We start from the raw sequence: 25,888 nt of genomic DNA on the forward strand, positions 1-25,888 counted from the left end.
TGTAAGCTGAGTTCATTCTGAAGGCTACATCAATTTCTTGGGTGATCTTATCTACATCTTCCATGTTCATATGTTCCGCTAATAGTTTCACCATTTTATTGATGAGGTCTTCATTTTTTTTCCTCAGGTACATTTTAAAATCTTAATATGAAGGCAGCCCTTTCAACCTGTAATCTTGTAATATCTTGTTCCAAAGTAAACTGTCTCTCGTCTGTACCCCTAATCTTAGTCTCCATTTCTTTTTTTTTGCTTTCTATTTTTTCTGCTGTGGTATTCAGTTCAATAATCTTCTGAGTATTATCTGTTATTTGTTTCTGAAGTGCTTGCAACCTTGTGGAAAACTGTTCAGTTATTTATTTCATTGCATTTTTAATGGGATCTACTGCTTCAGTGATAGAGTTTTGAATCTCCTCCATAGTAGATTGATTAGCTCAATCGCCTCACTTATCAAATTTTGGATAGTCGCCTGGACCAGGGCCTGCATCTCCTTTTGTGCTGGGGCTGAAAATTTAGAGGTAGCAGCACCAAGTATTCCTGGTGATGAAGATGGTGTTTTAATTTGTTTAGTTTCGCTAGCTTGGCCTGCCATCTTAAAAGCAGTGTTCTGTTGATTGGATTTGCCCAATTTTGGCAGAATGCCCAAAAATTTTCTTCCGCTTTAGCTCAAGTGATTATTTTCTTCTCTGCAAAGTTGTTTTGGAACGTTCAAAAATCACTGGCTAACTGCCCAGATCTTGTTTTTAATAGCCAACTTAATTGTTTAGGCTTTCTCCAATACAGTGTTTTTAAAGCGTAAACCACAAGTATGTACTTCAAGGTCAAATTCTCGCCTCTCCCCTTCAGCCACTTTTTAAGTCAGAATGTCTATGGGGGGGCGGTTTTTATTGCATCTGGTTATTATTTTTCAGTTGTTGAGTCTTTAATAATAAAAGTTCCCAATTTTACTTTATTTCAATTACTTTACTTGTTTTTTCCCCTGAGACCCCAAAAATTTTATATAGGGTTTCCTAATGCTCCACACCCTGCCCCTTTTGGGGTAAAAATTGAGATCGTTGCAAAGGGTCTCTACGAACTCCTACGAACTCTCTACGAACTGCTCTACGAACTCTCTACGAACGGCTAGACAGTTAGTTAGACTAGTTCCTCTTCAAGCATCGCCCTGTAGTTAAAAGTGAAAGTAAAGTTGTCTCCGTCTATCTCCTCTCACTAGCCGCTTATGCCTGGGGGGAAAACCACCCGCCTAAGCTTCTTTTCCGCTTTTAGGGCTGAGACTTTTTACAATTCCCTCTCTATAACCCCAAGAAATAGTTTTTACTTACAGATAGTCCAAACGCTTATTTGGCGGTGTTTTTACCCCCCCCCCCTCGGCGCAGGAAGCTACAGCTTTGCCCATGAAAATGGGATCCTCTCCGGATCCAGTGTTGGAGGCAATTCCTGGTTCTCGCTGTGAGTAACCACGGCACAGGGGACCAGATCAAGCCTCTGGCAACCCACTCACCCCTTCCCCGGGGGGTGGGGGGTCTCTGATGGGTCGAGAGACCCTTTAAATGAACCCGGAAGTGGTGGGCACTCAAACGCAACCGTCTCATCGTGCTGCAGCCTACTTTCTCCCAGCAGTGAGATTTCTGATTACTCTGAATGTACATTTCGATATATCTGAACCAAAATATATCCCCAAAATACCTTAGCATGATTTTTCAGATATATTCTTGTCACAAACACGTTCCGAAAATGGAAGTCCCAAGAAACGACCAGAGAGCACCTTAGAGGGGAAGGAGTTAAGTCTCACCAAGGTGAACGCTCTGCGTTGTGTTGGGATCTTTAAAGTGTAGCAATATGATGGAATAGCCTCAGGGGGGGCAAGACCCAAGGATAGACCAGAGCAAGTACGTCGAGCTCATTGGAGGGTACTGCTGAAGTCAAGATCCTTTAGTTTTGATTTAATTTCTCTGAGCGACTCGTTTAACAATGAAGCTGTTATATCAATCCCCAAGGTTGTTAATTTCTGTGTAATTAGCTTTGATCGACCATAGTTCATATAATGCTTTTTTGTCCTAAGTGAAATAAGGAAAGAGAGAGATACATCATTCCAGTTATGAGAAAAGAAAAGCTTCCCCTCCTTCCTTGGGTAGTTTCAGTGCTGATAACTTCCCTGACAATCAAACCACGGCTATAGTGGCTTCCTTTCTAGCTGCGGTGATTAAGAAAACAAATCTCCCTGAGTTTAACTAGTTTACTGCTGATAACTGTCGACCTTTTAAGTGTGTGTTGTTGTTGTTGTTTTTAATTTATTTTATTTTACCCTGTACAGTTGCTATGGCTTTTTTGCTAATGCAATAAATATTATTATTGTGAGGCCAGCTTGTGAGGCCCCCAGGCGATGCCAACCTCCCGGTGGGGCCTAGAGACCTCCCAGAAACACGCTCAGGAGGGGGGGCAGGCACCACAAACTACCCTCTCCATTGCCCGGGTTCTGGAGGATGAAGGAGCCTCACCTCGCCTGCTGGCCCACCGTTGAAGGGCCGGCTGGCCGGCTTCACCTTGCCAAGGCAGGCAGCAGCGCTGGCCTCAGCCCTCCTCCCGAGCTGAGCTGCTGCCTCCGCAGTCCCGTCCGCCGGCTCCCAGTACCCTCCATCCGTCTGCCAAAGTTGTCGCGCCGCCTAGGCCACCCTGCCCCCTTAAGGAGCCCCAGCCCGGCCGGAGACGGAGTCAGGAGGAGGAGGAGGAGGTGGGGGTGCAATCACAGCCACCGCCGCAGAGTCACAGGGAGGGAAGCCACCCAGCTGGGCTGGCAGCTGCTGCCTGGGGCTGCCCGGGATCTACACGGCCCCTGCCCTAACCGAGAGCCGCGCTGCAAAGCTGCCCGAGAAGGCGCCTGGGCACAGGCCTGCCAGGGACACCCCCCCACACACAAACGCACGCCCCCCGCAGAGCAGACCCCCCCGAATGGGGCTACACAGAAGCCGGAAAAGGTCTGGCTGGAGCCTCTGGCAAGGAGGAGGGCCCCTCCTCCCGAACTGCCTCCCCACCAGCAAGGAGCACATTAGGACCCCCTCCCCCCTCCCTGCAGTTCAGTTTAAACTGGGCCAGGCTATGACCACTGCCCACCCCCGGGCCAGAGCCATGGCTGGGGTGCCCTCTCCACCCACCCCGGGGTCACGGGTTCCAGCGCCAGCCTTCCTCAGCTGAGCCACTGCCTCTGAGCGTGCACACGGCCCCACTGCGGGCCGCCCCTGGCACCATGTAGCTCGCAGGAAGTCCAGGAAGGGGCGGCGATGGCGATGCATCCCGATGGCTTACGAGCCCAGGCCAGCCAGCGCACCATGGAGCCAGCCAGGGCTGGAACCTTCAGCGGCCTTGGCAGTGCTGAGCCTGAGCTGGGCGGTGCTGGTGCTGCTCTTCAGCACCTCCCTGCGGACTGCTGGCTGCAGCTGGGCACGCCTGGGCTGGCCGGGGGAAGTGGTGCAGGGGTCTGGACGGCCCTGCTGTACATGAGGTGGCCGGCGCACGGGCCCTGCTGGCTGCGCTCTTTGCCTTCCGCGAGAACTGGCGGTGGGCCTGGCTGCGTGCCCTCAACAGGCAGGCCCGGTGGCATGTGGTAAGGTGGTGCCTGGCACTGGTGGCGGTCCCAAGGGCGGGGAGGGCATGGAGGGGGGGGCGTTTGGCGACCTAAGGGCCGGACCACTCCCTAGCGGGTGAGCCGGCCCTGCTTGTCTCTGTCTGGTGTCTGGGATTTTCTGGGATACTGGTAAATGGGTCCCAAAAACTCCTGGAAATATTTGGGATTAACCAGGGGTATTAGGAGCCAGGATTTGAAGGCTAGCAGGATCCCCCCCTTCTCCTTTTTTCTTGAGTGTCTGTGTCTTTCCAGGCTTGGTATCAATTTGCCAGGTTGATTTATCTTACATAATGTCCTTTTAAGTTGTTTTTGTTGACTATGAAAAGTTGCATTATTCATTTGAGTTGCTTTGTGTCAGCTTTGCTTTTTTGCTGTGAATTCTTGGGTTTGACATTGCTGTAGATTCTCAATTTTGTAACAGAGTTCCAATTCTGCTTGGCTCAGGCGATTCCTGGGTTGTACATTGGCATGGATTCTCATGTTTTACATTTGTTTTCTTATAGGAATGAATGGAGGATGGCTGGTAGCACCTTGTTCAGAGGTCAGCAGAACCGGACTTCTTGGTCCAATTCACTTGAAATTTGGGGGTTACTTAAAGGACAGGCATCAGCAGCTCCACTGCAATGTTGGTGCCAGTAGCTTTAAAAACAGTCCCTCCAACCTTGAGAAAGTTTCCCCACAGAGAATAATGGGGGGGAATGGAATCACCCCCAACCCCCCCAAGATACGAATTGATTCAGCCTGAAAATTTTAAAGAAGAGTAACAACAATGCTTCCAAGAAGCACCTGGCCAATGCATGTCAATTATTCAGTGCAGTGTGGCGGCTAGAGGATCTGGGAATCTCAGATTTAAATCCCCACTTTGCCATGGAAGCTTGCTGGATGACCCTGGGTCAGTCTCACACACTGTCAGCCTAACCTACCTCAGAAGGTTGTTGTAATGACAATATGGAGGAAAGTAATAAGCTACTTTGAGTCCCCATTGGAGAGAAAAGTGGGATATAAATTATGTAAATAGTAAGTAAATAAATATTCTGTTAAACGATCAAACTCTTTGGTTGGTGCAACTACTAAATTATGACGATGCACTAAATTACATTTGAGGAAGAAACCCCTGAATCCTGTGCAAGATATACTGAGATTTGTCTTCAGTGTCTAACTCAAAAAGTGCCACAGCAACTCTTGTACTAGACCATATTTTCCTATGCTAAAGACACAGTGGTAGCTGATTGAACTCTGTTCTGTACTTGCATGTGAAACACTCAGGGCCAAACCAGATCAAATACTAAAAGTCTCACATTTGGAGTACAAAAACATTAAAAAAAATAATTACAAAGTACATAGACGCCCAGTTTAGATTGGGACTATGGCATGCAATGTTCCCTCTAAACGGTGGAGTCTTGTGAGCAAAAATGACTGGCATTAAAGTTGTGAGTGACTGATTTGGCTACTGCATAAATTAGTTTGCTCTGGAGCCATTCTTCCTGAGCTAAGACAAAAATGTGTAAGCCAGAGGCTAAAAAACTGTGAGCTAACTCACACTAACTCAGGTTAGAGGGAACACTGGGCACAAGGGATCTGGGATTTAGGTCTTTCAGACAATTTGCCTGATCTAAAACTACTTTGGGGAGTCAATGTTTGCCCCAATGAGGCAAACATGTGGGTACCGATACATGTGGGTACTCACGTGTTTGCCCCAACAAAGGAAGTAGTGGCTTCCTGGGACTGTTTTATAACAGGAAAATGGCATGGGGGAAGGCTTGTCCTCCCTTCCCTCACACATAGTGCCAATTTGAATTGGGCCACCACGCTTCTATTAATTGAATTTTTTTTAAAAAAGGGAGCTCCATATGTGGAATTGCCAGCATCTTGCCTGGGTCATCCCTCATTTATAGCAGGGCATATGAATTCTCTGACAACAGGGAATCCAGATTCTATGAAATAAAATAACAATGTTATGCTAAAAGTACATTATATGAAAGATTAAAATTATATAAATTTGATGACATTTACTCTGACTGCATAATCTTGAATGTTCTAGAACAGACTAGTATAGAGACTGGGATAAAATTGTACAGCAGGAGCAAAACGCAAGAAAACGGAACAGAAGGTTATGGATAAATAAAAGAAATCTATAATAGGAATAAAACCTGTACTTTCCAGCTACTGAAATTCTCAAGCCAACCATTTCTTTTGAAGCCACTTGCGGATAATTGGTGAATACATTTTGATTTTCCGTTACTAATTTCAGCACTAAAAATGAAATGCTGACATTTTAAAGTCATTTTTCTACAGCAGATTTCTGATTTAGTGCTAAACAGAACATATGCAGGCATAGGAAAAAAACATCCCTACATAATGGCAGCAGCTATGGATAGTAACTCTTAAGAAAGCTAATTGCTTACTTAGAAAAAATATTCCATGTTAAATCGTTCCTTTCACTTCAGTATAGAAATTTATGCTCAGTGGCAGTCGCTTCTGCCTTCAGAGGGCAATGTTAAAGAGATCAGGAGCTTCAGGAATATAACTCTCCTCCAGCTTACCCCATTCATATGAATTAAGTTCTTCTCCTACCTAAGTGGTAACCAAGATTCCTGTTTAAAAACCAGGATCTGATCTTAGCATTAAACAGCAGTCTCAGTTCCTGCTTAAACGGGTCCCTTAATTACTGTGAGCTATGGCTGCATCCACACAGCAATACTTCTCTGTAGGGAGTTCATTGTCTCTGGAAGTTGTAGTGGCAACAGAGCATCCACATAGCAGCTTTCTCCACACTTGCATAGGTCATTCCTTTGTAGTCCCTTCTCCTGCATCACTGGAGAGCTTTTTGCAGGCTTTTTTTAAAAAAAACAACAGTAGCTGTTATATTGTATAATGTTATAATGCTATAGCAATATAGCAACTATCAAGCTGGCAAAAAGCCCACTGGTGGCAGAGGGGAGGGAATGGCAACCATTAAGAGTTGGCAGCAGTAAAACTGTAGCACTGGGGATGAGAGGTTTGAAAATGTGCATCTTCCCATCCATGCAATGTGAAAACCAGCTTAGACTGCAATATTTCAGAAAATATCACAGCAAAGTGAGAGGAAACTTTAGAAAGTGGACAACTGAAGGACACTGTCATATGGATTATTTATTTATGGAAAGTTTTATGTAATTTCTCCTGGGAAACCTGCCTGAGTCAGCTTATGAAATAGCACGGTAAAACATAACATTAAAAGTTATAAATTAAAACCCAGCATTAAAAAAACACCTTTCCTCTGAAGGCAGGGACACAGAAAACCGGCCTTGGGTGCGATCACATGCACAATTAGCCGCGCCATAGGCACAAATGCCAGGCAGATTTAAGGGGCTCGATTAGACGCAAACATCTGCCCAGCATCCTGCACCCATCGGCAACCTGTTTTGCTCCACCGCAGAAGTGAAGTAGAAAGACACTGGGGAAATCCAGTAGCAAACGGGTTGCTACGGGCCACAGATGGACTTTCCCCTGTGTGATCACTCCAGCGAGTTCTCATGGTGTCGGGATGGTCTGATCAGGCCATTCCGACTCCGTGCCACTGTTTTCCCCCCTTCTCAGTATGCGCCTCATCGGATACTGCCGTAAGAAGCCCTCAGTGTTGAGATGCGATTCATTGATCCTCCATTTAAGTGAATTGAAAACTAACGGCAAACCCCCTCCCAACTCACCCACAATTGCATCTGATCACGCAGTGGCGAGCTATCCCCGCAGCTTCAAAGAACTGTGTGATCATGCAACTGCAGGTCAATTTCCTCTGGGGTAAATAGCCTCGCTTCCCCTCCACATTATCTCACGTGTGTGACCGCAACCCTTGTGAGGCAGGAAACGGGTGGGCTGGACTATATTGGAGGAAGTACTCCTTCAAGTATGTGAATGTACTGAAAAATGCCATTGCAATTTGACAGCAGAAAATCCATGTGCATGCATGGTTATGGACGGTGTTGACATTTCTCTTAACCCTAGTTAAAGAGAGAGGGATGTATCTTTGCCCTTGAGAGAGAAAAGGGTGAGAACATCAGCACATCTTCCCAGGGTTGGCTGTCTATTTCTTAGAAAGAAGAGACCATTACATCTGCACCAACCATAATAGTTTCAGATTTTCCAGTCTCATGGAAGCTGTGGAAGGTGAAAGAGAGAGTGATGAACATCTGTATCCTTTGAGAATCATTCCTTCCTGAGGGAAGGAATTGGGTATAGTACAAGACCAGTGTGGCTATACTCTCTGAGATATAGCTATATATAAAAATTAATCAACAACTATCCACTACTACTTTTAAGATGGAAGTGTAATAACCATCTGTCTGGCCACACCCTTTAAATGTATATGTTGGGGGGATAGCACTGAGAGGCCATAGCTCAATGCACAATTGCCTGGCAGAAGGTCCCAAGTTCAATTCCCAGCATTTCCAGATAAAGGATTTAAAGCAGCAGGAACTGGGAAAGCTCTTCCTCCATGGTAGTAGACTCAGAGCGGAAAACGGTGAGCTAGATGGAGTAATTGTCTGACTTGCTATAAGGCTGCTTCATAATATCATAAAAACAGAAATGCAATTTATGAATCCCACTCCTGAACAGGCAAGTGGACCCTCCTTCCTCCGAACCCTCTGCTGACAGAGTGCTCTAAAGCAACACCATCTGGTAAAGGGCTTCACACAACCACCTTACCTTGAATTGCAGCCAACATGGGCATTTTTCCAGTGGCCACTCTGCATTGGGAATGTGAATTGGCCTTTGATTAAATGTTCTTCATGAGTGGTAGATTCAGAATTATTATGCACAACAAACCACACTGTTATCCAGGGAAAGAATCCTAGGGTGTTTTAGTCATACAAGTGTCATGTAACTAATTATAATAAATTGAGAATTTCATCCATCTTCAGTTTTCCAAGATAATGATAGTTTACAGGTCACTTATCTCAACATGAAACAGAGGTGCCCAACAACCCTTCTCTGTTCAGATCTTCTCAGTATCTGATTAATTTGCTGGTCATGAAACCCAGTAAAAAAAATAAAGTAAGTGATAAAAGGAAGCAAGGCACTGTCAAAATAACAGTGACATGAGTGATAAAGGAGACATTTTCTTTAAATTTCCAGAGTTCACAAGAGAAAATACCCTCTTACAGCTCACTGACAGTTCCAAAAGCAATAATACAGGGGGAAAGATGTAACAGATGAATGATAATTGCACTCACTTATTCTAATCAAAATGCCTGTGTGCTAGCCATATCTTTAAACACTAGTGTTTCAAATACTTAGAATCAAACAGTTCAATAACATCCACAGTTTCATTTATTGGCTGCTAACACTACCTGGACAGAGGGCAGTGTTATTGCAAACCCTTGATTCTCTTAAAGGGCCGCTGCAGTGTGTCCCGTAAGGTGATACACAAGTTCTGGTTCGCACCTGCGACCCTTGACCACAAGTAACTGAACATGTACTCCACTGGGCCCACTCTTCAACACCAGATTCACCTGTATCCAAGACAATAAACAAACATGAATACAGCAATGAGAATTAATACAGTTTTGTATTAAAGTGTTTAATGGCATGCAAGCATTGTTTAGAAAAGAAATAATGACACTTTTAAAAAAAGGCTTACTGAAATAAAGCACCTATGGGAAATTATGCAGTAAACAGAAAATAAACACACTTCAAAAGAATAAAATCATATAATATGCGGCATTAAAAATAAAGAAACTTGATCAGATGTCAGCATTTACCGTTTTAGTTTACTGTTCTTCATTGGTCCTGGAATACTAGTTCTCCCTAGACCCTACACCAACATAAAAAAAATCATTTTGGATGACAGGACAAATGAATGTTTCAGAATCATAATTATCACATCAAAATGAAAGCAAAGTGGTGGCAGCAAAAGTCTTGATTTTTAAGAAGGTCATCTAACGTGTCTTTCTTCTTTCGAATTCCTTTTGGGTTTTTTTTTTTTTGTTCATTGAGAAAAGCTTTGATCATTTAATAGATGAACTTTCCTGATCCTACCATGCACTTTATAAACAAACAAAAGCATCCTTGTACCATTTCACAGAACACTAGATAAACACTGAAGAAGCTCAGTTTTCTGTTCTGCCTCTGTTACTACAGGATGGTTTCTAATATTATACAGAAACACAAGAAAAGGAGTTATTTTTCCTTTTCTGCTTCTGCAGTAATTTTGAGTAGTAGGAGTGTATTTCATCCACATTGCAGATTATGACGACGAAGATATCCAGGGCCCTCTTTTGACATTATTTAAATAGAGACAGATGGCAGGAAAGCAGTGTGAGTTGTGTTTTTTCCCCTTACTTCTATGTGTTGTAGAAACTCGACTCCATCTACTCATTCATCTTTCTAACCACCAGTTTTTAATCGTCTGCTCCATTCTCCCAAAATTCAGTCACACTTCAGCAAATAATCATGGACGGGGGTATTGTCAGGCTCGGGCTCCTAATCAGCTGAACCTGTTGTATTCCTGCCTTCTAGATTGCTGTAATGTTTTCCTGTTCCCTTCCCCCGCTTGTGCTACTATAGTTCTTATAACTTACACTCGCCTGCCATCACATTCCTGAGGGTGGGAGTGAGTGTATGTAGGAGTAGGGAAGCTAACTTCAGTAAATCTTCCAAGCTGCCCCAAGAGATGTCTTTCACATGGAATGTGTCCTTGGAGAAGAGTCTATGTTTAGCTAGTTAAGGGCCGTATATCTCTCATGGTCTTTGTAGTAGTACTGACGTGTATCAATGGAATGTGGGATTGTAACTATATGCAACTTTCTCGCCTTGGCACCCCAGTTCTGACAAAGAGTTTGATCCCTGAACATCTCATATCTTCTAATAAAACTTTCATCAAAGAAAGTATGTGTGGAGAGTGATTTGACTGGGAACCTGACAGGAGAGGAGTTTGATTCAATTGCTGGGGCACTGATTGCAAGAAACATATGTCGTCTCTACCTCAAAAGTATACCTCTTTCTCTCATCTAGGTGAATGGTTGTTAGTCATTCCCAAGGGGGAAAGTAAAACACTGTTCTTTTAAGATAATATTGACTTGGCAGCAAAACCTAGCCATTAACCATGACAATGGATGGCCAGATCATTGACAGGGAAAGCGCCATGAGTTTCTATGTGCAGAAGATCCCCAAGAGTCCTTTTAATATACAAGTTCTTGATGTACATTTCATTTCCAACATGTCAATAGTCTTTTACTAGCTCTTGGTATTTCTTGGATGGGTTAAGGTCGGGAGGGAGCAGGGACAGAATGGCAAAATGGTGCAAGTTAATCAGTTTTGATCTTGTAAATATCTACCTGTGTCTTCAATAGGGAGTTGTCATGTAATTACCAATTTGTTCAACTGTATGCAAAATTCAGAAATGATTTAACAAACAATTTAATTTTTATTGTCTCCTCAAATATACTCCTAACTGAATCACTATGTTATCAAATGCCTTTTAGCACTGGATATTCTGACCCTTTAAAAATTATCTTTATTATCAAAGCACTGGCTAAGTCCCGTTACATTTATAGTATCTAATGTTTGGGTGGCAGTGCAATCATAAGCAGAGTTATACCCTTCTAAACCCATTAACATCAACAAGCTTAGAGGGGTGTGACTGCTTCAAATGTCACTGTTAATAACTTACCGGAAATAGGTTTTTTTAAGGCAGAAATAAATGGTGGGTATTTGCTATTGGACAGGCATTATGGACACAAATGCATCATCTAGTGGACTGTCTGAATTGCACACACTACGGTTGGCGAGTTCATTTTAAACTTTACAAGCATAAAATGTATTTTATGTCAGTTTCTTTAAAACAATTTTATTTTGCCTAAATGTGCAATTCTAAGCAGAGTTACACCCTTCTTGGTCCTTTGAAGTTAAGCCCGCTTGTGGGGAGGACGGGCTGTAAATCAAAATAATAAATAAATAATTAAATATATAAATAGGCTCAGAAGAGTGTAATTATGCTTAGGACTGCACTGTATGTCCTGACCACACCTGGGCTGTAGTTTTTAATTCTTAGTTGTCAAAATGCCAGTGCACTACTCCATCACCTCTCACCCAACTTCTTGGTCAGGGTAGCAAATGTTGCTAAATGTGTTGCTATCAGTGAGTCCAACTAGATCCATAGTAAAAGTAAACACCGCATTAAACACTCATAGATTTTCATTGTTTTAAGGAAAATGGGAACAGTCAGTTTACTAACACATCTACTTCAGAAGTCAGAATAAGTCAGGCTATGGCAGAGTAAATTCACACAGCATAAACAGGGTGAAGAGCCATGTGTAAAATAGTGTGTATGTGCATGTGCACACTGGTTTATGATTAAGGGCATTATGAGTATTACAGAAGAGTGTGTCTTTTTTCATCTGTGAAATGTTGGAAGGTATGAGTAAATGTACTTGTTTTAGCCTTTTCATAAACCTGAATGTCTTAATAGTAGTGCCTGCTGTGGTGCAATCTACATTTCTGTTCCCAATAAGGATTTTATGGTAGTTTTCTTCAACATCTTACATGGCTGATGCTTGCTTCTTCCTTTGTAAATGTAGTTTAAAGGAAAGGCCAAATGGGTACCAAAAGTCAAACCTGCACTCAGTTTGTAACTCATTATGTAAAACAGCTTTATATACTGAATGCAAATGATCATTTATCCCACAAAAACCAAGTGACAATGCACTGACATTAATCCAAGCATTCAGTAGTAATATATTGCAATGTGTGAAACTTTCACTGTCAGCAGTGTTTACTAATTTACTGTCAGAGATAAGATATATATCTTAGTGTTTTTTTTTAAAGAACTGGTTATTGCAACCACTGATGAATAGTTTGACCATATGCAAAGAAGGGCATGGTTGTACACTCTGCAGAATAAGGTTGTGCCTTCCGCAATTCCCTCCTATGTTCAACTATCAAGAGTACAGGGGCCCTGTCCCCCTTTACATGTGATGAATAAACACAGTGAATTTTCTCTAGTAATTTGTATAAAATACTTAAATATGGCCGTCTATGTTTTTTATATTAACAATATTATACACAGGCTGGACCACTCTCATAATATGTTGTAAATGGTTTCAAGACCAATTTGCTGCTTTCTTTCCCTAAATCCTCATCTCACCCAGAGAAAGTTGTGTTCTAATACAGTGATTCCTGGGAACAATAATGTACACAAAGAGAGCTGCTTTGGCTACAAAGGATTTCCCCATTCTCTTCACTTACATAGGAATTCTTTGTACACATGGGAGTGGGTAGGGAGCTCAGGATTGAAGGACATGGTGTATTCAGTGGAGGCTATGATTCTTAAGTCATGCGGATCACTTCAGATGTATCTATTCAGAAGGAGGGGGTAAGATTATATATAATCAAATATGCTTTGAATTTTATCAGAACATTTCATACTACACCTGGAAAGTTTACCTGACTCCATCATTCAGGTCAGATACTTACTCAGGTGAAAATGTAGTGGAGGGGCATGCATATTCCCCTTCCCACAGAAAAGGGAGGGAGATCATATCTCTACATGGGGTGGTTCTGTCATGTATGATGTTATCTTTGTGCTGGAACAGAAAGGGAAGCAACTGCATCTTTCATGTAAAGATGAACACATCACAGGTAAAGTTCTCAACCAGGACCACACAATCACATGGAAATGTATCACTTTCAGTTTGGAACATGTTACTATTCATCATTACCATTTCAACACAGTGATATAAAGGATACATATGAAATTATTCCCCTCCAAATTTTTCCACACATTGTGGTTCTAAGTTACATTGTTCTGTTGTCAGTTTGCCATATTGTAGTTTTGTATTGTGGACTTTGGTCAAACTGATGCACATAAAATATTTACTGTGGTTTTCAGGTCACTTTTTTTTGTTGTTGTTACAAGTTACCTTACAGGTATGCAATGATAAAATCACAAAGCCAAAAAAGAAAAGGAATATTAATACGATTATACAATTGTATCAATATTTTCCTTTGGGAGAGGTATCCATGGCATTTACAACTAGGGACTGGCACAAACTGGTCCATGAGCCAAAATTCAGCATGAAGCTGGCCTGGTTGAGAGCCGCCAAACCAATGTTTGGGGAAGGCGCCTTCCCCGAATATTTACCAGTCTTTTGTCCATTCTGTCCAGCTGTTCAGGCCATTTAAACCTAACAGTTGAGAAGTGCAGGTCTGCAGCTGACCTGTTAGGTTTAAATGACTGTGAGCCATTTCAGTTTAATAGTTGACAGGTGCACCCACCACACTGAGTTCACTTGGGTATACTCCCAAGCAAATGTTCTATAGGCTTGCTGCAAAATTTAGTTCAAAAAAACCCTGTACCATATGAGACTAACTCTCCCCCTTGTCCCATAAAAATTAAGCTCCATTAAGAACACCTTTTTGACTGTATCAATTCCATTTTACAAGTTCACGCATAAGATGGCTGATGCTGTTTTATAACACAAAATGTACAGAATTGTATTCTTCATCAGTTATGCCCAGACTAATTCCATGACTTCAAGTGGGACTCATGCCAAAGTTTGACAGCAGCCATACAATGCAATCCCAAGAACACTTCCCTGGGAGTAAAACCCACTAAGTAGATTTCAGAATGATTCTGAGTATACCTTCTTTGGATTGCATGGTTAATGTGTGAAGTGATCAGCATGTTCAAGACTCAGTAGTACCCAGAGATTTTTGGAAGCAACCCAAGAAAAGTTAGCATGTAATGGTCAAAACTGAGATTTCCGGTCTTGGCGATTGCCATGGCAGTCGCTTTCCCCCGGACCTCCAGAAGAAGCCTGCTAGCACCCACGGCTGGGAGGGGGCACGATCGCCCATGCCACCCCAGGACCCCAAGTGAAGAGCTCCAAGCCATGGGGCGTTAGAGAGCTCCCCTCCGGTGAGACAAGTCGGTGAGGGGGGACTACTCCAAGCCCCAACAGAACCGCTGTGGAGTGTCCCATATGGGAACAAGATCAGCACACCGGAGCAAGCGTTTGGTGATCAAGTGATTGCAGACACAGAAAATGTGACTTTAAGTACAAGCGAGAACAACAAAAAACCGCACGGCCCTCCCGAAAGAAAATGAGAGGGGAGGACTCTCCTCCGCTAAGAACTGTTTACAAGTGAGTTTAATCCAGAAAAGGGGGGGCACTACAAAAAGTGAATGGATTAAAATAAAGAGGCTGTAAGGGCTTAATTTGTGATATAAGAACTTCCACTGACAAACTTTTTAATAAAAGTAAACAACTCTCAAACATGGTGCCGCCTGTGAAGGACCAGAGAGGCAAACAAGCAAAAACAAAGCTTCTTCCAGGAGGTTCCAGCCCTGCAAGTTATGTGCCTAGACAGGACTCAACTGCGGAACTCCAAAGGTTGTTGTTGGAAGCACTTTGCCCCCTACTGGAGAAAATTACGACAATTGACAATAAATTCAATACACAACAAGCACAAATGGCTGTGAATACACAGAAAATTGAAAAAAACGGAGCAAGAACTTAAAGAGACCAATACCAACTCAAAAAAGATGAATAAAAAACTACAGGCCTTGGGGGAAAATGCCAAATCGAAGAGTCTTGAGTATTACAGCTGCAAATGGAAAGGACAAGCTATGTCTTGAGACTTCAAGGTGTCCAAGAAGAGTAAGGAGAGAATATGAGAGAGATTGTTGGCGACGTATTAGCTCCCTTGGCACAGATGACATCAGATCAACTTCAAAGTGAAATTGATACGGTCCATGGATCGTATACAGAATTTATCAGAAAGAATAATCTGCCAGGGAAAGTTACAATAAGATTCTCCCGAAGAAAAGTGAGAGATCAACTATTGAAAGCATCTAATGGAGTGACCTTGAAGATAAAAGACAAAGTCATAAAAGTACTGAACGACATTCCATTTGAGATAAGAAGGAAAAGAAGGAAATACAGAGACTTCACTTTATTTCTACAAAAGCACAATGTCTGCTACTGATGGCTAACACCCGAGGGATTAATCTTTAGATATGTAAATGGAAAAGTTTGACTGTGTTGAAAAGGCTTGCGAGTTTTTGCATCAACATAGCAGCCCAGCAGGAGAAGGTGCGAAGAAAGCAAAGAAGGAGAGGCTGGATCTTCCGAAGAAGACTCTGACTTTAAATAGGGGGCTGCTGCCCCCATACAAAGCTATCAATTGAGACAGAAAAAGGGGAAAAGGGGGGAAAATAGATTGTTAATCTACTCTGGAGTATCTAAAACAAGTACATTGTATATCTTTTTACAGTCTTTTTATGAAACTAGAATTGTAGATGAATATCTAAATATTTAAATAGATAGATGATCATTTTCAACGAAGGTTAACTTGTGTTTAAGCTTAAAGGTAATTTTGCAAATGTATGTATGATCATCATCTCTTCGGTTTTTAGAGAGTTTTCTTTACTTTCTCCCTTACATTGTAGTTTCCCTTTCCTAATTTTCTGTTTGTAGTTATTAGAAAAGCAATAAAAAATCCCCTTCGGGGGGCCAAAAAAGCCCAAAACTGTGTCAGTAGTACAATGCTATTGTTCTTTTATGTTTTATGTTTTACTTAATTATGAGGGGGGGGGTTTAACCTAGTTACCTGCCACTGCTATTTAAAACAAATCAGGCTACGAATTAAGAGAGCATTATTTTAAAAAAGGTAGCCAAAACAAAATTTACTGAATAATGTGGCTCACAAATCTATGTAACACTTACCATATCACCTAAAGAGACAATAATCTCAGGAGGCATGAATGATGACTACAGAAAAATAAGTAATCATGCTGAAGGCATCTACTGTCTTATGGCTAATGAATGTAACATCCTGCTTACAGTAAACTGTGGGATTGTTTTGACACATGGTGATAGGATCATCTGTTCCCTTTGCCATGCACTTCAGCTGTGGTTTAGTGATGAGCCAAGGACATGTTTTACTTACCATCCAGTTAATCATCTACTAGAAGGGAAGCAAGACACATGGAGATGTAGGGAGACTACTGTTTCAAAAAGTGATTAAATTAAATCTCTCTCTCTCTCTGTATGAGCAAAAAGATTGTCCCCTTACCCTTCCATGTGCTTACTTCAATTTGCCTGTTTGAACATACTGAGCACCCCCTTCAGCAAGGTTTTCCTCAATCATTTCAGTGAAGGGTGCATGTGCAAAATAATGCTTGTATAAAACTGCCACTCAAATTTCTGTTAAAGTGAAGGGTAAAGCCTGCAGTGAGACAATTTGGGGTGCTTGAGGTGTTTAACTTCGCTGGCATAATTCAGTCATAAGTGGGCATGTGAGTGCAGCATAAAAATTGTTCAAAATATTTGTATATGTACACATTACTCTCTCTCTCTCTCTCTCTCTCACACACACACACACACACACACATTTCTGGAATTTGTAGAGGGAGTGAGGTCAATGGTACTAGTGCAGATTCAGTATGCTAAACAATCTTGACCATTTCTCATAAATAATTGTTTGACATGAAACACAAGCAGGGTTTTTTTCTAGAATCTTTTATTAATTTTTCATTACATAAAAGAAAATAACCCAGAAATAATTTGAAATCACAGAAACAAATGGATATAGTTTTCTCAAAACTCTGTTTATTAATCTTACTAATTTTCTAGTGTACAGTATATTAGAAGATCCTAATGATTCTACTGAAGGAGATACAACATTAATTTTATCATGAGAGAAAAAAAGATGCACTGTGAACCACTTACACAATGATCAGTACAAAAAATGAGAAAAGAGAGATGGATGTTAGTAACTATGTTGAAAAACAAAGCACAATATTTCATAAAATGAATAATCCTACAATATGCAAACTATATATTGTTTCCTCAGTATTAGGAAAGTGTGTTCTGTCTAAAAGAGCAGATAAAAGCTCTGATTTCAAATCAGGATTTTGGAGAATAAACCAGGAGTGGGAATGTAAAGACCAGTGCTTGCTCATAAGTAAGCACAGGCTTTTGCCCACCCCCACATCCTCTGATGAAAGCACATGGGTGGGGTGAGCCTATGAAGAGGCAGCGCGGGAGCGCTAACCTATCAGGGAAGGCTGGCCAGCCAGATTAAGTGGCAGCAGCCATGTCACTGAGCAAGAAAATAAATAAATAAATAAATAAATTCTAGCTGGAGACGAGTTCTCCACCCACCCACCCTCAACTGGCCACCATGTGGGAGTAGCCAGTTGCCGGTTCTGGCTGAGCAGGAACCAAAATAAATATATTGCACTAAGCACTGTTAGTGGCACATATAAGAGAACTGCATATAAAAGAACAGCTGAAGCAGACTATGCCACATTTTTATGATAATTCCTTGGAACTAAGAAGCAGACTAAAAGCACAAGAAGCTGATAGCATAAACATCCTTGAATTGCCTGAGCAGCAAAATCCAGCAGTAGTAGAAAAGAGATAAGTTACTAAAGGTTTGTTTATAAAAAAAAAAACTTTATGTATTATTTACAGTCTCCATTGGGGTATAGGTCCAGCCAAAGTTATACATAACTAGATTTCATTGAAAGTGATTGAAGCACATATAAACCTCTCCCTTTGAAATAAATGGGTCCTAAAAGTCCTTAACTTAGGGTTTATTGTAATTATATTTCCCAGCTTACTGGGCTGACAACTCTTGTGCCAGGATTCAGGGTCCCACATGGGGCATGCATCTTTAGAGTTTGAGACTTTCAAAAGCTATTTGTTCCAGAAGGCAGTCATTGGGCACAGGCTCACCACCTTCAGTCTAAACAGTTTATGCCCCCTTCATATTTATACCCTAGAGCAGGGGTCCCCAATGTGGTCCCCATTGGTGCCTGCCAAGTGTTTCTAGAAAGCAGGCAGGGTGAGGTGGGGCTTTTTTTGCCCAGCAGGGGTTCTTTTGGCTACTGGAAATCAGTTCTGCAGATTAAAAGGTATTCTGTTAAGCAGAGGTTAAAGAGTTATGGTTAGAGTTATGCATAACCTTGCTCCCCGACATTTTGTGGCTGGCTCTGCCTTGGTGGCAGCCATTTTGTGGTGGCATCCACCACCCTGTGTCAGAATTCCAAAGGTGCCTGCAGGCTCAGAAAGACTGGGGACCCCAACCTAGATCGCAGAAGTGCTTTCAGTATTCTATTTTCTCTTGGTGCTTGGTGGATTCATGTATAATTATTTTATTTATTCATTTCATTAGATTTTTACCCCGCCCTCCCAGCAAAGCCAGCTCAGGTTAGGCAAATGGGTGAGACTGTTAAAATTTACACGAATTTTCTCCACAGAAGCTGCACCAAGTAAGAATGAATGTGCCAATTCCATAAGAATGTTTCAAGTGATCATCCACAACTACATGATCATACGATTTGTATGCATGCCTCTGTAGTGTGGGATCACATTAGCTGAAGCTAATCTCATGCATGTATAGTGAGCCTTAGCTGTGTAGTTTCCTAGGTTATGGCCCAAATTGAGGGGGGGGGAGCATAGCAGGCAACCTCCCATCCTCAGCTCCCAGGCTCCAGCTTCTGTTCAATGGAGCAATGGGAGAAAAAATAGGGGGCAGAAGAATGTCATGTAACACTTCAGGAATTCCCCAAATCTTGATGGTTTTTAACATAGGATTTGGTAAATTCCTAGAGCATCATGAAAAGTCATGATGTCACTTCTGGGTACATACATGGAAGTGACATCATGTCATTTCATGACACTTATCTCTGCATCCCCCCCCCATGCTCTCATGAGTTGCCAGCATTTGGCTGCCAAATGTCCAAATGTTAAACATTTTGTGATATTTTGTGTGAGCTTATTACATTGTGTAGTAGGCTTCCCAGGTCCCCCCGGGGGGGCGGGGAAACCCCCACCCCAGAGGCCCGTTCCCTGGTGCCGCCCGATTGGGCCCCGGGGGGAACTCCTCCCCGAAATGCACGTCACCTGGAAGTGACGCGACCACGGCAGGCACGCTGGGGGCGGGGCCATGGCCATCCGAGGAAAAACTCTATGGTTTCCCCTTGTATAGCCGTGGCCCCGCCCCCAGTGTGCCTGGCGTCGTCACGTCACTTCCGGGTGACGTGTATGCAGCGTGCACGCACTTCGCTCTCTCGCAAGCACCAGACACTGGCCGGGAGCCCCCCACTCCCAGCGAAGATTGACTTGGCAACCCTACTATGTAGCAATTTGCTATGTCCACATTTAGAAAAGTCAACATACAACTACATGAAATCATAGCTCATTTCCTAACAGCAGTCTACAAACACTGTGTTTGACATATGCAGGTGTTCTTTAGTTGTTTAATATCTGTAGTGTATGAAATAACATGTTCCAGGATACACAGAATGCCATTATGTGTGCCATACACAGACAGTGAGTTCAGACACTGGGTTAATCAAATTATCTGATCACCCAAATGTGTAAGGTTTTTTTATCATCTGTCAACCCACAATTTTGGGTATCAGAGAATATGGCTTCATATGGCATCCAGTACTTATGTAGCAAAGTGCTTCAAGAATAGACAGGGCTATGGCTGCCATATGAACTAGCACATATAGTTATTGCTTAAATCTTTCAGAGGGGCTACCCTTTTCTTAGAATACAGTGAAAGGGACTGTCCTAAGACGTTGAGTCTTACCAGTGTGACAACATAGTGCTATTTGATGCAGATTCTATTCCTTGACTTTGTTCTTCATTAAACTTACTCCACAGTTCTTTCACTTACTTCATGGAATACTATGGAACAGCTAGTTGGAGGACAGAGGCCTTAACTAGCAACAAGGTTGTATAATTATGCTGATTTATTCCTAAATAATGACATTTTGAATGAATAAATAGAATAGGAGTAGAATTGTTGATTGAAAAATAATTTTAGAGTGTAAACCAAGATATTAGGCAGGGATGCATCTTCCCATTTGCAAAGCAAAGTGGTGAAAATGCACACATCTTTCTGCACTTTGTGGTACAATGGGAGCTACACTGACTACCTTAGATCCAAATCCACAGGCATCTCTGAATACAGTCTGCAGTGCAATATCTCCATGGCTGGATAAGGATGATTAAGTGTAGATTTGTTCAGCTCTATTTTTTAAAAAGGCAAAAAAGGCAAAAAGGCAACCTTATCAAAGTTCAGGAGTGACATTTTAAACCTTCTTTAGTAGGTTAACTCTGACCAATTGGATATATCAAGAAAAAAAGAAAGCAGGAACTATTGAACAGCTTATATTGCTCTGAAATCCTTCAACCAATTAGCTTTAAAAAAGTAGGGTTGGCAGGTAGCAATATTGTATGATGCCACTTTCATTTGTATCCAAAAGTTACATCATGATGCTCTAGAAATTCTCAGATTTCTATGGTAAAAACCACAGAGATTTGGGGAACTCCTAGAGCATTATGATATCACTTCCAGGTATAGCTAGAAGTGACATTGCTCCCCTTCCCCCATTTTTGTCCATGCTTGAGCAAAGAGTGGAGGTAGGGGCCAGAAGCTGGAGCCAGGAGATTGTCTGCCACAACAGGCAATCTGGCAAGGCTATACAAAAGGGAAGGGTGGAGGAAGGGGTGGAGGAGACACAGTGCTCCCTCTAAGCCATGGAGTCTTGTGAGCAAAAATTCTACTTTGTGAGCTACTGGCATTAAAGTTGTGAGTGAGCAATTTGGCTGCTGCATAAATTATTTTGCTCTGGAGCCATCCTTCCTGCGCCAAGACAAAAGATGTGTGAGCCAGAGGCTAAAAAACTGTGAGCTAGCTCACACTAACTCAGTTTAGAGGGAACACTGGTGCAGAGTGCTAGGCTATCCCATTGATCTGAGAAAGAGGAATGCCAGCAAGTTCCATTGTTAAAGCCACCACTCCATGAAGACAACGGCCTTGCTGGATAGCAAAGGGGATGGGGAGGAAGTAAAGTATTTTTTAGGAGACCAGATTTAATCCAGGATTTTCTTCTATTCATTTATCAAAATTCTAAAGTGTTTCCTTAGCTTCTATTATGAAACAAGTTAATTGGGTGGATCCCATGAGCTGTCAGAGAAAAATGTTGATGGTTGGTGATCTTCACAGAAACCTCCTCCACCCAGCAACCATTTTTATTCAAGGGAAATGTAATCCCAGGCTTGTGGGACCCATAGGGAATAACAGCCACATGGGCCAGGAGGCTGCAGTCAAAACTGTTCCCTCCTGCCTCTGGTGTATGGAGTTCTGCTGACAGACGAGGAAGAAGGGAGCAGTTTTGCCCCCTTCCTCCTCACTGTTGCAGCCTTCCATTCTAACCTTGCAGGTCCTGCAACCATTTCCCAAGGTTGGAAACTGACTGCTAGGGGGAAGGGGCAGCTGGGAAGATTGGCAATCCTTCTGTGGTCCTCATTAGATTATGGTTGCCAAACCCCCCCCCCGGTTTGGCAGGGGTCCCCCGCTTTTTGGGGGCATCTTCCCGCCACTGGCCAGCTGGCTGCCGGGGGAAGTCCTGCCCCCAATCCCCAACACCCACTGCCACCCCCTCCTTTCTCTCTCAAGAGAGAAGAGGGAGAGGGGTGGCTGCAGGCCACGTGCCTGATCTCCGCTCAGAGATTGAGCGCATGGAAACGCCGGCTCCCTGCACTTAAAGGGGCCCCTTTAACTGCAAGGAGACGGGGTTTCCGCATGCCCTATCTCTGCAGAGGTTGGGCACGCTGGAAGAGTGGGGGGACGTCCCCAACGTGACGTCATCACGGCAGGGATGCCCCTCCCCCTCCGGGAACGCCCCTCCAAAGTCCCCCGCTGGGGGAGAAGATGGCACTTGGCAACCCTACACTGGATCCAACCTTATATTTAGTAGCATATGTGAAATGTAATATCCTTCTAAACTAGGAAGTGTGACTTTGTGTAACTTTACTTGTATATTTACATTATTTTTCATATTAAAGAAAATATACTTTTATATTAAAGAACCTCAGATTAATTTACTATTCACAATTGACAACGCCTGTTTTTATACAATCTCTAATTCACGGCTACTTTATTTATGGACTTTAACTGGTGATTAAAAAAAAAAGAAGAAATGTTTTTTTAAAAAGTATCAGCTTAGAAAACTGACAAATATGCAGCAAAAGATTATGGAGACATGCAGTGGATTTGCTAAAATTAAACACAGTAAGTAGAAAAATGTAACTAATGTATTACCAGTTTGTGCCATAAATTTAGCAGCATCAGCTTGTTCCTGAGGGACCCTTTTCTCATGAACAGATCGAGGTCGCTGACTTTTAATTGTATGATCTCCCATCATTCCAAATTCTAAAGACAGAATAAAGGTTTATGAAAGCTTGTGTGCAGACATTTCTCAAAGATTACATACTATTTCATGCAAGATTTTTGTCAAAAAAAACATCTGGAAATGGTACTGTTAAACTTTCAGACCAAGGGAACACAGCAGTTCACATCAACTTGTTTTGCTAGACTAGTTCTATAAAATCAGACTTAAATCTATGTGGAGAGATTTAAACTGGAAGCTTTTTTGAATATTTAAAAATAATCAACATTTCAGTGATGTGTATACTTAAAATCAGCTGTGGACAAAATCAGTTACTTATGCTGGAGACATGGTACTCTGAATATTTTAAAACCAGTGCAAACCACACCAGAAAACGATCACCATAGAGCTAAGTGTTGTTCTGTGACAGAACCTACTGCTTCCTGAGGAAATCAATACTTTTCCTTCTCATCATTCAGACCGATGGACTGGCAAGCAGGCTTTCATGAGAACAGTGCCAATGTCACATAAAATACTTAGATAAGCTGGATGCAGCAGCAGCTGTGCCTGTTACTTTCATGACTTCAGAAAACTCAGTTACACAGAGCACTGAAGGCTCAGGGCTTTTTCTTGCTGTTGATTCTAAAGCAGAACTGTTTTTAAGATTTTAATAGGCAACATCTATATTAAAATCTCCCATGTGAGAATCAAGAGATGCTATTTTAAATACGACACAGCACTACTGATCGTTTTCTCTACTGCCTTTGACCAGCCACTTAATCTCTAACAGCTTGAGCCTAAGATTTGCCATGCTACTATATAAATGCTTAAAATTGGGGGGGGGGGGGGCTATAGCAATGCAGCAGCATTGCCCATGATGTTACTTTAATAATGGAGGGAGGTATGCCATCAAAGTTAGCTTCAGAGTGCAGGTCAAAGGTTCTAGTGATTCCCGCCAGAAGTGGCATGCATTTTGGATCAGAACTAAGATTTCTGCAGATGCAAAGAACTCTGCTTACAGGGCATGACTTTCTTGCTTCTCCCTTCCTGTGACAGCCCAAAATATCTGCTGAAATTTGGGACGGGGCAATTCTGGCTGTTACTGGAGTGAGTTGCAAAATCACACTTCTGCAGGTTGAAGTCCTTGCACTTGTGGAAAGTTATTCTGGATCCAAGCCTGCATATAGAACAGGTTCACACTTTTTGTAGAGAATGCCTCAGGAGCATGCAGGGATAACTCAGTTGTCCAGATAATTATGGTCATATGAATGCAACATTCCAGTGTCAAACCTTTGCCTCCTTCTCAAGCCCCTTTTTATGAGCCTACTCACATTTTTGGCAACTTCCATATGTGCCTCAGGTGTATGATGGCTATTACTAGTTATTTAGTCATGCAGGCTCCATTCACAAGGAGTGTATATGCATGGTGAGAACTAGTGCCTCCACAGGGAAGATATATAGAAGGTCACTGCCATTTGTATAATTGCAAAATCCTTTCTGTGAGTATTCACATTACAGTTGTTATCATACAGTATACACACTGAAGAGCAATTTCACACAAACAGTGCTCTCATTCCATAACAAGAGCATAGCCAGTAACATTCCCTTTCATTCCTAATAACTGTCAGGATAAAGGTCCTGTCAATAGTATGTCTTTCTATATGTTAATCTAATGGCCTGGTTCTAGATTTAATTAATTAATTGATTGATTAATTTTACTTCATTTATACATTGCCTTACTACCCAATGTGAACCTAAAATGGTTTAAATTGCTCTCCTCTCATTTGTTTTATAACAACATGTGAGGTAGGTTAGGATGAAAGAGCGCGACTGGTCCAATGTCACCCAGCAAGCTTCCATGACATAATGTAAATTTGAACCTGGTTCTCCCACAACATATAGGCTCTCAGTTAAGGATTCAGCCACTAATTTTGCATCCTAAATAAATTTTATTTTTCTAAAACAATTTAATTAATAAAATATGTGTAAATTGGGATATATTCTACATGAATTCCAGAGATATTTAAAAAACAAAATTATTTGAAGTTTCCCTGAACAAACCTAGTTTGTTTCTTTCTTTCTTTCTTTCTTTCTTTCTTTCTTTCTTTCTTTCTTTCTTTCTTCCTTCCTTCCTTCCTTCCTTCCTTCCTTCCTTCCTTCCTTCCTTCCTTCCTTCCTTCTCTGAGTATGTACAGCAGCTATACAGAACTACTGCCCTACCAGGCAAATGCAGCCCCCCAACCATACTGGACTGCTGCTGTAGAAACAGTTGTTTGATCTAGTGGTAGGTTGCTGGGTGGCAGGAATGGCTTCAAATTTTAACACCATCTTCTTGACATTTGGCACTGGTATCTCAGGATGCCTGACCATTTTCAAAATGGAAAACTTCAACAGTGAATTTGCTTTGCTATAGGAAGGGGTTCCAGAGGCATTGAGGGAAAGTGTGTGTGTTTTTAGACCACAACCACTGAAGAAAGTAAATTTACAAAGAATGTTTAGGTTTTAGATTATGTAACCTGATATAACATCTGAGTGAACGATGAAAGAAACTACAGTGGGGGTTTATTTATTTTTATTTCTCTCAAAAATATATATAACCCAAGACAAAAACTAACTCAAACTCACTCACATTAGCATCAAAGGACTACAGATATTTTCCTGTTATAGAACAATAGCCAGGACTGGCAATCTTTTGCTACCTACCCATGTAATACTATTGAAACAGACTGTTAACACACACAAATCATTTGCAACAAGACATGCAATATACTGATGTATTTGAGAACTGATCTGAAATGCTGATTCTTCCTCCTGCTGTGTTTATTTGACCTTGATTTCCACTAATGTGAGGATGCTTATAATTAAGCTCATGGGAATGAGAACATACATGTAGTACCTATACTGTAACATATGTGTCTATGAGAGAGAAGGTACATAACCCCATTAAGTTCCTCCTTGGCTTATGCATCTGAAATGGTTTTCCAAAATGTAGAACAGTATCAGTGAACCCTAGCTTCTTGACCAAAACTCACAGTTTAAGAACATAGCCCTGCAGTCTCACTCTTCAGTTATCAGAGTCTGTGGGAAGAGTGCAA

At 42.0% G+C, this 25,888-nt stretch overlaps 1 protein-coding gene across 1 annotated transcript in view; it reads right to left on the reverse strand.

Moving 5' to 3' along the window:
* Window positions 1-25,888, reverse strand: part of LOC107105868 (adhesion G protein-coupled receptor B3) — a 436,732-nt gene that overhangs the window by 160,020 nt on the left and 250,824 nt on the right. The window contains exons 2-3 of the mRNA XM_015405914.1: window positions 22,727-22,837; window positions 8,950-9,111 (exon numbers count right to left, since the gene is read on the reverse strand). Coding sequence (XP_015261400.1) covers window positions 8,950-9,111; window positions 22,727-22,837 — 273 coding nt within the window. The remainder of the gene's footprint in view (window positions 1-8,949; window positions 9,112-22,726; window positions 22,838-25,888) is intronic.

This window comes from Gekko japonicus, unplaced genomic scaffold, assembly GCF_001447785.1.
Source record: "Gekko japonicus isolate JY-2015 unplaced genomic scaffold, Gekko_japonicus_V1.1 scaffold260, whole genome shotgun sequence".
Lineage (NCBI taxonomy): Eukaryota > Metazoa > Chordata > Lepidosauria > Squamata > Gekkonidae > Gekko > Gekko japonicus.